Source organism: Trichosurus vulpecula, chromosome 7 (genome assembly GCF_011100635.1).
Source record: "Trichosurus vulpecula isolate mTriVul1 chromosome 7, mTriVul1.pri, whole genome shotgun sequence".
NCBI classification, from domain to species: domain Eukaryota; kingdom Metazoa; phylum Chordata; class Mammalia; order Diprotodontia; family Phalangeridae; genus Trichosurus; species Trichosurus vulpecula.
In genome coordinates this window covers 8,799,812-8,812,510 of record NC_050579.1, presented here as the reverse complement: position 1 = coordinate 8,812,510, position 12,699 = coordinate 8,799,812, and the positions used below count along the sequence as shown (strand labels likewise).

The 12,699-nt window shown below is 39.4% G+C and overlaps 1 protein-coding gene across 2 annotated transcripts in view; it reads right to left on the bottom strand.

Annotated features, from left to right (window-relative positions):
- Nucleotides 1-12,167, bottom strand: part of LOC118856157 (UDP-glucuronosyltransferase 1-2-like) — a 63,711-nt gene extending 51,544 nt beyond the window's left edge. Inside the window, exon 1 of one of the 2 annotated variants that reach the window (XM_036766278.1) lies at nucleotides 11,212-12,167. In XM_036766278.1, the coding sequence (XP_036622173.1) occupies nucleotides 11,212-11,292 (81 nt within the window). In that variant the 5' untranslated portion in view covers nucleotides 11,293-12,167. Of the gene's footprint in view, nucleotides 1-8,902; nucleotides 9,247-11,211 lie in introns of those variants that run through there. The other variant, XM_036766277.1, reaches the window with a different exon arrangement.
- Nucleotides 12,168-12,699: the final 532 nt, after the last annotated feature.

Genomic DNA, 12,699 nt, shown 5'->3' with positions numbered 1-12,699 from the left:
AATAATTTTTGGTAGTTCAATTGGTATGGCACTGAATAAATAGATTAATTTAGGTAAAATTGTCATTTTTATTATATTAGCTTGGCCTAACCATGAGCAACTGATATTTTTCCACTTATGTAGACCTGACTTAACTCATGTGAAAAGTGTTCCATAGTTATGTTCTTGTAGGCCCTGGGTTTGTCTTGGCAAATAGACTCTTAAATATTTCATAGTGTCTACGGTAACTTTGAATGGAATTTCTCTTTCTATCTCTTGCTGTTGGGCTTTGTCAGTAATGTATAGGAATGCTGAGGATTTATGTGGGTTTATTTTACATCCTGCAACTTTGCTAATGTTGTTTATTATTTCAAGTAGTTTTTTACATGATTCTCTGGGATTTTCTAAATAAATCATCATATTGTCTGCAAAAGGTGATAATTTGGTTTCTTCTTTTCCTATTCTAATTCCTTCAATTTCTTTTTCTTGTCTTATTGCTACAGCTAACATTTCTAGTACCAAATTGAATAGTAGGGGTGATAATGGACATCCTTGTTTCACCCCTGATCTTAATGGGAATGCATCTAGCTTATCTGCATTACAAAAAATGCTTGTCGATGATTTTAGGTAGATGCTGTTTATAATTTTAAGGAAGGTTCCTCTTATTCCTATGCTTTCTAGTGTTTTTAATAGGAATGGGTGTTGTATTTTGACAAAGGCTTTATCTGCGTCAATTGAGATGATCATATGGTTTCTGCTTGTTTTGTTTTTGATAGGGTCAATTATGCTAATAGCTTTCCTAATATTGAACCAGCCTTGCGTTTCTGGAATAAATCCTACCTGGTCATAGTGTATTATTCTCATGATACGTTGCTGCAATCTTTTTGCTAATATTTTATTTAAAATTTTTACATCAATATTCATTGGAGAAATCGGTCTATAATTTTCTTTCTCTGTTTTGACTCTACCTGGTTTGGGTATTAGTACCATATTTGTGTCATAAAAAGAATTTGGTAGGACTCCTTCTTCACCTATTTTCCCAAATAGTCTATAAAATACTGGAATCAATTGTTCTTTAAATGTTTGATAGAATTCACATGTAAAACAATCTGACCCTGGAGATTTTTTCCTAGGGAGTTCATTGATGGCATGCACAATTTCTTTTTCTGAGATGGGGTTATTTAGAAATTTAAATTTGTTTTCTTTTAACCTGGGAAGTGTATGTTTTTGTAGATATTCATCCATACCCCTAAGGTTGTCAAATTTATGGGCATACAATTGCGCAAAATAATTCCTAATTATTGTTTTGATTTCCTCTTCATTAGAGGTGACCTCACCCTTTTCATTTTTCATACTGGTAATTTGATTTTCTTCTTTCTTTTTTTTAATCAAATTGGCCAAAGGTTTATCACTTTTATTGGTTTTTTCATAAAACCAGCTCTTTGCTTTATTTATTAATTCAATCGTTTTCCTGGTGTCAATTTTATTAATTTCCCCTTTGATTTTCAGTATTTCTAATTTGGTATTTAATTGGGGGTTTTCAATTTGCTCTTTTTCTAGCTTTTTCGGCTGTATGCCTAGATCATTAATCTCCTTTTTCCCTATTTTATTCATGTAAGCATTTAGGGATATAAAACTTCCCGTAAGAACTGCTTTTGCTGCATCCCATAAGTTTTGGTATTTTGTTTCATTATTGTCATTCTCTTGAATGAGGTTATTAATTGTTTCTCTGCTTTGTTCTTTGGCCCTTTCATTCTTTAGAAGTAAATTATTTAGTTTCCAAGTATTTTTAGCTTATTTTTCCATGGTTCTTTGTTACAAATAATTCTTATTGCATCATGGTCTGAAAAGTGTGCTTTGAGTACTTCTGACTTTCTTCACTGGATTGTGATGTTTTTTATGCCCTAGTACATGGTCAATTTTTGAGTATGTACCATGTACCACTGAAAGGAAAGTATATTCCTTTTTATCCCCATTAAGTTTTCTCCAGAGGTCTATCATATCTGCCTTTCCTAAAATTCTGTTTACCTCCTTAATTTTTTTCTTATTTATTTTGAGGTTAGATTTATCAAGTTCAGAAAGGGGGAGGTTGAGGTGTCCCAATACTATAGTTTTGCTGTCTATTTCTTCCTGTAACTCCCTTAACCTCTCCTCTAATAATTTGTATGCGTTACCACTTGGTGCATATATGTTAAACAATGATATTGCTTCATTGTTTATGGTGCCTTTTAGCAGGATATAATGTCCTTCCTTATGTCTTTCAATCAAATCCATCTTTACTTTTGCTTTGTCTGAGATTAGGATTGCTACACCTGCTTTTTTTTTACTTCAGCTGAGGCAAAATATATTTTACTCCAGTCTTTTACCTTTACCCTGTGTGTGTCCCCCTGTTTCAAATGCGTTTCTTGTAAACAGCATATTGTAGGTTTATGGTTTTTAATCCATTCTGCCCTCTGCTTCTGTTTTATGTGAGAGTTCATCCCATTCACGTTCAGAGTTATGATTTCTATCTATGCCTTTTTCTCCATCCTATTTCCCCCTGTTTATGCTTTTATTTCTACCTTTCCCCTTGTCTTCCTCAAAAAGTTTTGCTTTTGACCGCAGCCTTCCTCAGTTTACTTTCCTCTTTCTTCCCCTCCCTTATGTTACTGTTTCCCACTTGCTACTTCTCCCCTCCCTTCCGACCACCCCACCCTTTTCCCCCCTCCCCCTCCTACTTCCAGTAGGAGAAGTTAGATTTCTAAACTTATCAGGTACGTTATTCCCTTCTTGAACCAGATCAGATGACAATAAAAGTCAAATACTGCTCTTCTCCCTTGCTTCTGTCCCTGTACTATAATATGTGCCTCTTCATTTGGTGTAATTTACCCTTTTCTACTGCCTACTTATCTCTTCTCTCATAGCCCTCCCTTTACATCACTTGCTTATGTTTTTTTTTAATCCTTACATCAGTTAATTTATACAGGCATTCATAATCTATGTTTATCCCTTTCAGTTGTCATAATAGCTGTACCATTGTCAAGACTGACATATATATATATATATATATATATATATATATATATATATATATATATATATATATATATATATATATATAAATACACACACACACACACACACACACACACACACACATATATATATATCATACATAAGATGACATAATCCCACATAAAGATGCAAACAACTTGCCCTTATTGGTTAATAAGTTTTGTGGGGGTTTTTCCCCCTGGTTACCTTTTTATGTCTCTCTTGAGTTTTGTATTTGGAGATCAAATTTTCCATTGAGTTCCGGCCTTTTCATCAGGAAGGTCTGGAATTCCCCCATTTCATTGAATGTCCATCTCCTTGCCTGAAAAATTACGCTTAGTTTTGCTGGGTAGTTGATCCTTGGTTGTAGTCCCAGCTCCTTTGCCCTTCAGAATATCATATTCCAATATCTCCTGTCTTTTTAATTTGGAAGCTGAGAGATCCTGCATGATCCTGATTGTAGTTCCACGATATTTGAATTTCTTCTTTTTGGCTGCTTGCAATATTTTCTCCTTGAGTTTCTAGTTCTGAATTTTGGCTATGATATTTCCTGGTGTTTTCAGTTTGGGATCTCTTTCTGGGGGTGGTTGGTGAATTCTTTCAATGAGTATTTTGCCCTCTGGTTATAGGACCTCTGGGCAGTTGTCGTTGATAATTTCTTCGAAGATACTGTCAAGGCTCTTTTTTTCATTGTGGATTTCCGGTAGACCAATAACTCTTAAGTAGTCTCTCCTGGATCTTTTTTTTCAGATCAGTTGTTTTCCCAATCAGATATTTCACATTTTTTTCTATTTTTTCATTCTTTACATTTTGTTTTACTACTTCTTGGTGCTTCATAGATTCATTAGCTTCCACTTGCTCAACTCTAATTTTTAATAAGTTAGTGTTTTCCTTTTGCTTTTGTGTCTCCTTTTCCAATTGGTTGATTTTACTTGTCAGGGTGTCATCTTTTCTCTCTAGATTCTGAATCTTTGTGGCCACTTCACCAATCTTATTCTTTAGGGACTTTTCCATTTTTTCCATGTTTTCTTTTACCTCCCTAATTTGGTTTTTTAAATCCTCCTTTAGCTCTTCCAGCAATGGTTTTTGGGCTGGAGACCAGTTCACATTATCTTTTGCGGTATCAGATGTATCTATACTGTCATTGCTGTCCTCTTACAGATTGGTATTTTGATCATGCCTCTCTCCCTAAAAAGAATCTATTGTCCTCGGTTTTTTTTGTGTTCTTCTTCATGTTGGTTTGCCTTTTCCTGGCGTTACAACAAATTTCTACTTTTGGGGCTCAGAGCTCTCTGTCCCAGCTTTCTTATTCTGGGGATTGTGAGTCGAGAATTATACCCTTCAGTTTCCTGAGGTGTGGGGGAGGGGTCTGGCTCCCTGACATCTCACTACCTGTGGGTGCTCTCCAGCACTGTTGCTCTTCAGCAATGGTCTCAGCCGTTTGTTGTTTGAGCTGATGTCTGGCACTTCCCCTGGGGGAACAACATTAGGTCTGGGCTCCTGGTGTTGACCCCTGCCAGCTTTGCCCCTCTGTCACTAATGAACTCCTGCTATTCGACCACTGAAGCCCTGCTTCTTTCTCCTCTGTTCCAGCATTCTTTTTTTTCCCAAGCAATTCTCTGGGTGAGGGGTTGAGGGATTAAAGCCATTTACATGGCCATTATGTGTCCTGGAAGTTCAAGAAGCCACGTTTCATTCCTTCAGGCTGCAAGTCTCAGGAGTTGGTGTTTCATGGCCGGTGGCATTGTGCTGCCTCTTGTCGCTTTCACAGACTGCTGTCCTGTGTTGGGAGGCCTGGGAATCTCCGCCGGTTTCAGGCAGCCAGCTTTCTCCCAGCCTGTCTCCCACGTGGGTTTACCGGCCGGTCGCTTCTGCTTTGTTCTGGAGTAGCTCCACACGCTGAGCACTCTCTGAGCCTACAGATTCATGCCTTCAGCCTTTCAGACTCTCCCGGCTCAGAAATTTGCCCCACTCAGACTGCTCGCTGTTTGTAACTCTTTCAAATCTGCTCAAGTTCACTTTTTTATAGGAATCTGACAGACCTTGTGAGAGAGCTCTGGTAAGACACTGTTTTCATGCGGCCATTGCAATGTTTATTCTTAAGAAGATTAGACTTGTAAATTGATACAGAAAGGCAAAAACTGTGCAACATATTACTGCAAGTTACAAAAAAAATTAGCACTTATTTATGTGCCTAGAAAGACTTGACTGAGTAGCCAGTTTTGTTTATAAGAATCTTGCTAATCTTCATAAACTCACAGGTAACAGATTGCCATAGTACAAATTTAAACTTCCAAATATCGTAAGAATTCAACAAATAAACTACAAAAACTGGAATAGTATCACAGATAAAATTGCCTGTATATAACATTGACCTACAAAAATTTAAGACTATTTTAAACAGATACTGCCCTACCAAACATTAATAAACTCCTAACTGCATGAAACCAAGAGCTCTTAAAATATAACACCTAGGGAAAGAAACTAAAACCATGTGGGAACAGTATTAATCAACTGTATTCTCCTTGTCAGCTACAAGAATTATCCCAAAGATGCTTTTAGGACAGCAGAGGAGCTTTCAGACTGACACTTTTCTTAAATTACATATATCGATTATTTTCTCTACTTATGCTATATAATAATTGGCTTATGTTAGTATAATAGTTTGCTGAACATTAAATATAAAATAAAAATATTAGTATGAAAAAAATCCTCCAAGAAAAATACAAATTGGTCTCTTGATATGGAAGAGCTCAAAAAGGATTTGGAAAAGCAAGTAAGAAAGTAGAGGAAAAATTGGGAAGAGAAATAAGAGAGACGCAAGAAAATCATGAAAAACAAATCAACAACTTGCTAAAGGGGACCCAAAAATACTCAAGAAAACAACACCTTAAAAAACAGACTAACCCAGGGGTGGAGCCAAGATGGCACCTGGAAAGCAGGGACTTGCTTAAGCTGTCCCCCAAATCCCTCCAGCTACCTGTAAAAATGGCTCTGAACAAATTTTAGAGCTGTGGAACACACAAAAGTGCAGATGTAAGCAGGTCTCCAGCCCAGGATGACCTGGATGGTGACAAGGAAGGGTCTATCACATGGTGCTGGGAGCAGAGCACAGCCCAGCGTGTGCTGTGCCAGGACAGACCAGATTGGTAGTCAGCCAGGGGAACAGGCCCTAGGGCCATGAATCATTGAGCTGTGGCAGTTACCAGACTTCTCAACCCACAAACGCCAAAGAGCAGGTCAGTGGGAAACTGCGGGATCGCTTTGAGATGGGTCCGGGCACCAGCCCTGGGGGTGGCGGAGGTGGTGCAGCGGTGGCAGAGGTGGCAGCAGAAAGCTCCAGAGGCTGCTTCCAGAACTCCAGCATCAGCTGCTTCCATAGTCCCTGGCTTACAATGTGGGAGGAATCTAGCAGCAGATCAGAGCAGGAGAGCAAGGAGCACTTTGTGGGCCCAAAGAAGGTCCTTTTGCTGTGCACTGCTTGGACATTGACTGAGGTCCTTGTTGGTGGTTCTTGGGGGAGGAGGAGCGCTGCTGTGGTGGAGCCTGGGGTGACAGTGGAGTAGAAGTAGCTCTGAAAACTGTAATGCTTGGACCCTAAAGCTTGAGACAAAGTACTCTATACTCTACAGGCAGTGATACAATGACAAAAAGGTCAATGGTCAAGTAGTTGTCTGGCAACAAGAACTGGCAGTGAAAAGTAACTCAGACTCAAACTCAGTCTCAAACTCAAATTCTAGGTACCTTTTTTGGTTACAAAGAAGATCAAAACATACAGTCAGAAGTCAACAAAGTCAAAGAGCCTACCTCAACAGCCTCTGAGAAAACAAAAAAAGAATTGATCTCAGCCCATGGAAGAGCTTAAAAAGAGTTTGAAAAAGCAAGTAAGAGGAGAGGAAAAACTGGGAAGAGAAATGAGAGAGATGAAAGAAAACATGAAAAACAAGTCAATGACTTGCTAAAGGAGACCCAAAAAAAACACAGAAGAAAATAACACCTTAAAAAAAGACTAACTCAAATGGCAAAAGAGCTCCAAAAAGCCAATGATGAGAAGAAGGCCTTGAAAGGCAGAATTACCCAAATGGAAAAGGAAAACCACTGAAGAAAATACTACCTTAAAAATTAGATTAGAACAAGTGGAAGCTAGTGATTTTATGAGACATCAAGATATTATAAAACAGAACCAAAGGAATGAAAAAATGTAAGACAATGTGAAATATCGCATTGGAAAAGCCACTGAACTGGAAAATAGATCCAGGAGAGATAATTTAAAACTTATTTGACTACCTGAAAGCCATAATCAAAAAAAGAGCCTAGATATCATCTTTCAAGAAATTATCAAGGAGAACTGCCCTGATATTCTAGAGCCAGAGGGTAAAATAGAATTTAAAGAATCCACCGATTGCCTCCTGGAAAAGATCCCAAAAAGAAAACTCCTAGGAATATTTTTGCCAAATTCCAGAGCTCCCAGATCAAGGAGAAAATACTGCGATCAGCCAGAAAGAAACAATTTGAGTATTGTGGAAACACAATAAGGATAATACAAGATCTAGCAGCTTCTACATTAAAGGATTGAAGGGCTTGGAATATGATATTCCAGAGGTCAGTAGAGCAAGGATTAAAACCAAGAATCACCTACCCAGCAAAACTGAATATAATGCTCCAAGGCAAAATGTGGATTTTCAATAAAATAGAGGACTTTCAAGCTTTCTCAGTGAAAAGACCAGGACTGAATAGAAAATTTGACTTTCAAACACAAGAATGAAGAGAAGCATGAAAAGGTAAACAAGAAAGAGAAATCATAAAGTTGAACTGTTTTGTTTACATTCCTATTAGGGTAGCTGAAGGAACATATACATATATATATGTGTATATATATATATATATATATATATATATATATGTATATATGTATATGTATACACACACACACAGAGAGAGAGAGAGAGAGAGAGAGAGAGAGAGAGAGAGAGAGAGAGAGAGAGAGGGCACAGGGTGAGTTGAATATGAAGCGATGATATCTAAAAAAATAAAATTAAATTAAAGAATGAGAGGAATATATTGAGAGAAGAAAGGGAGAGACAGAATGGGGTAAATTATCTCACATAAAAGTGGCAAGAAGAAACAGTTCTGTTGGAAGGGAAGAGGGGACAGGTGAGGGGGAATGAGTGAATCTTACTCTCATCGGATTTGACTTGATGAGGGAATACCATACACACTCAAATGGGCATCTTACCCCACATGAAAGTAGATGGAAGGGGATAAAAAGGGGACAATAGAAGGGAGGGCAGAGAGGGGGAAGAAGTAATCAAAAGCAAACACTTTTGAAAAGGACAGAATCAAGGGAGTAAATTGAATAAAGGGAGACAGAATAGGAGGGAGGGAAATGTAGTTAATGGTACATAACATGAATATTTATGGGAGTGTTTTGCATATTGATACATGTGTGGCTTGTGTTGAATTGCTTGCCTTCTTACAGAGAGTTGGTGGGGAGGGAAAAGGGGAGAGAATTTGGAGTTCAAAATTTTAAAAGCAGATGCTCAAAAAGACCCATTGTTTTTGCATGCAATGGGAAATGAGATATACAGGCAATGGGTCATAGAAATCTATGTTGCTCAACAAGAAAGTAAGGAGAAAATGGATTGGGGGGTACAGGAAGGGGGGTGATAGAAGGGAGGGCTGACCAGGAAACGGGGCAATCAGAATATATGCCATCTTGGAGTGGGGGGGAGGGTAGACATGGGAGAAAACTTCTAACTCAAAATCTTGTGGAAATCAATGCCGAAAACTAAAAAATATCAAATAAAATTGAATGTAACAAAAAAAGTAAAAATCTCTTCTGGAAAGGTTCTGGGTCAAACAGCTTACAGGAATTATTACTGTTCATCACCTTTAGAAGGTCCTTCCTGAAAGTGACAGGATAGGTTCTCAGAGTGTAGTACTGTCCATCCATGATGTGCTGGGATAGCTCCGGTGCCAGGAGGACACTTTGATGGCTTGTCAGACTGAGGTCCTGGACCACTTCATGCATGCTGAGCCAGTGGCTGCCATCCAGGGGGATCAAGAGCAGCTTCCCCACTTTGGCAAAGTCCACGAAAGCAGCACAGAGAGCCATCTCCACCATAGCCCATTGTGAAGGTTGCAGCTCTGTAGCCATCTTTGCAAAGACCAGAACCCCTGAGAGTGAACAAAGTCTATGTAAACTTTGCTCAGTTCCCTGTCTTGACAACTTTGTTCTTTATCTTTCTCTCATCGAGGAAACAATAAATTTAATGAAGGAACAGGTAATTCGAAAAGGAAATGAATGTTTGATACATAACATAGATGATTAACTTCCTTACATTAATTATTAAAATAAATATCAGTTTTTTTTCTATCTCTCCCCATCGATCTCTCCCCCTCTGAACAAAAAACATACTCAGAGCAAAATAGTATTGGAAATACATGTCACAATCACAGCCTTTCAAATTCAAGGTGTAGGGGGACTTAGAAGTCATTTCATCCGATACCCCCCATTTTACAAAATGGAAAACAGGTCAAGGAAAGGGAAGGGACTTATCTAGGAACTTGGCTGCCCACTCTCATTGCCAACTTTCTTCTCCTCCCTTTTCTGCCCATTTCTCATTAATGAATTGTCTGCGCCAGATTGAATTTCCTCCTCCTGACTTCTCACTTATTCCTTTATAATGTGGTTTCAGTTCTTGACCTGACATTTCAGCTTCACTGGACTCTGGGTGTCCCTTGCTTCTTCCTTTGATTTCTCTCTCTCTCCATATACTGAACTCTTCTTATTCTCAGCCTTTCTCTCTATCTTCCTCTCTGGTTTTGTGTCTGAGTTTCATTCTTGGAAGATGACAAGGACCCATGAATCATCTGATGTTCAGTTGTTAGGTCCTAAGGGAGGGCATCCCCCTCTCTTTTCTCAGAACTTTTTGTAATCTCCTCTCCCATGTCTACAATGTGTGTCAGATCTTACCTGCTTACATACCATAAAGAGAAGATGATTTGTCTCCTACCCATCCTGTCTGCTCATGTGAACATTTCTGCCTTCTGGTCAGAAACAGGCCATAATGTCTAATTCACTGGGTCACAGGAAGACTTGAACCCTCATCTTCCTCATTCCATGGCCTCCCCTCTATCATCTCATCCACACTGCCTCTCTTTCTTAAATCATTTCACCACATGTGTTTACTGAATTGAATCATCATTGCAATTGAAACACAAATCAGCCTATTTTCCCCAAGGTCACACTTCTCTCCACCCAAACCCTTCCATCTCTGTTGGTGGCACTGCCAGGCTGCCAATCACCTGGATTCACAACCTTGCTTTGGGTCTTTGCTATCCTTCCCACCCCCCTTCTCCAGTCTATTGAATCCATATTCATATCATCTATTACATTTCTTGCCATTTCTTCACTCACAGAGCCTCCAACCTAGTTAAGTCTCTCTGCACCTGGCACTGTATCCACTGTGCTATCTTGCTGCCCTCAGTACTATAGGCTCATAGACTGAGAGCCAGAAGGGACCTTAGAAGTCACTGAATCTTCTCATTTTTTCATATGATGAAACTGACATCTAGCAAGTGGGCATCTTTGTCCAGTAGGTGGCTTTCAGAGAGTGAAAAAACCTTTGAATTCACATCTTCATGACTTCAGATCCAGTTTCTATCTGCTAAACCAGGTTGCATCTCATTTTTAAATGAGGGGAGGGACTGGATGGTTTCTGAAGTCTCTCCAACCTATGAACCTGTGAGGCCATGACCAACACTTCAAACACTCATTGAAGAAGCCCAAGACTCCATGAGACATCTCCTTCATTTGACTAAAGAGGAAAATAAACTTCAAAAAATCAGACTCCTTCATCTGCACAGCTGTCAGTGGCTGAACTAGGTCTGCTAATTTCTAAGGAACTGAAAGACTGAAGAACTAGAGATAATGAGAATGGAAGGAAATCATGACAAAAATGTTTGCAAACAAAATCCCTCAGACAGATCCCTCTGCCTCAGTCCAACACCACAGTTTAACTTATTTCACAAAAATTTCACAAACCTTATAAGGTAATCTTCTTCTAGGCACACCCTGGGATAGCAAAAGTTCAGGGAGTAATTAAAAATGTAGCCAGATTTTATCTTAGAAACAAGATGTTCTAATGAACCCACTGGGTGGCAGCTGCAATGTTGGCCAATGAATCATCTACCAACCTGAGAGAACTGCTTGGCACTGGCACAGTTGATTCCCCCAGTGAAGACCATGTTTGGTATGATTGGTTTATGGTAATCCATTACAAAGTCTATCCGCACAAGCCACACAGATGCATAGCTCAGAACATCCACTATGCTCAAGTCTCTCTGAGGGAGTTCTCAAGCCAGCCTTGTAAAAGGTTAATACATTATATAGCAAGCCATGTTCTGGGGCCAAGAGTACAAGAATGTTCTTTACATGCTGTAGGAAGGTTATCCATTCTGGGTTTTTGGTGGCTATTCTAGGGTATAGGAAGTTGGGGCAGAGCACTGAGAGCTTTCAATATCTAACCCACTGGGGAGTCCTCTCAAAAATAAACAGCTGGAATGGACAAATGCTTTGCCACAAGGACTTCATGGAGAAGAGTGGGATCTGTTAAAATGGCATCATAGTGGGCCTCTTCAGGGACGTCATCAGTTCCTTGTTATAGAAAAAGTCTGAACAAAAGTTAAAGTACATATCAAAGGCATTCTTCAAGGTTTTAACAGCATCAAAAATCTCTTCAGGAAAAGTTGTCAGTCAAACAGCTTATGGGAACTATTGCGGTTCATCGACTGGAAAAGGTCCTTGCTGAAAGTGACAGGAAAGGTCCTCAAATTGTACTGCTATCAATCCCCAATGTGTACAGACAGCTCCGTGTCAGGATGTCACTTTCATGCCTCTCAGACTGAGCTCCTGGATCATTTCACACATGCTAAGCCAGTGGCTGCCATCCAGGGGGATCATCAGCAGCTTCCTTCCTTTGGCAAAGCCCAGGCAGGCAGCACAGAGAGCTAGCCCCAACAGAATCCAAGACCAAGGTAGAGACCCCATGGCCATCTCTTCAAAGTCTAGAATGCCTGAGAGTGAGAAGGATCTTTATGAATTCTGCTCTGTTCCATGTCTTGTCAACTCTGTGTCTTGTCTGGTTATGGAAGGGATAAAGTTATTGAAGAAATAGGTAATTTGAAGAGGGATTGAACTTTTAGTTCTTCACATATATGATTAACTTTCTTAAATTAATCATTAAAAGAAATGTCAATATCTCTTTCTTCCTCTCCCTTGATATCTCCTCCTCTGGACCAAAAACACACCCAGAGCAAAAGTGTCTTAACAATCCCTGTCCATAATGATCACAGCCTCCCAAGGATCATTTAGAAGTCATCTCACCTAACACCTTCAATTTACAGAAGAGAAAATTGAGGCCAAGAGAAGGGAAGGGATTTGCCCTGGAATTGGGCTGCCCTCTCCCATTGCTGTTTTTCTTCTCCTCTTCTGTCTAACTATTTCCCATTAATAAGCATTCTGCACCAGAATGAATTTCCTCCTGCTGACTTCTTACTCTCTTATGATGCGGTTTCTATTCCCATCTGACCTAACTTTTCTGCTGCACTGGAAACTGGTGTCACCTGCTTCTTCCTTAGATTGCTTTCTCCCATTTTCTGCACCCTCTGATCCTCCTCCTCCCT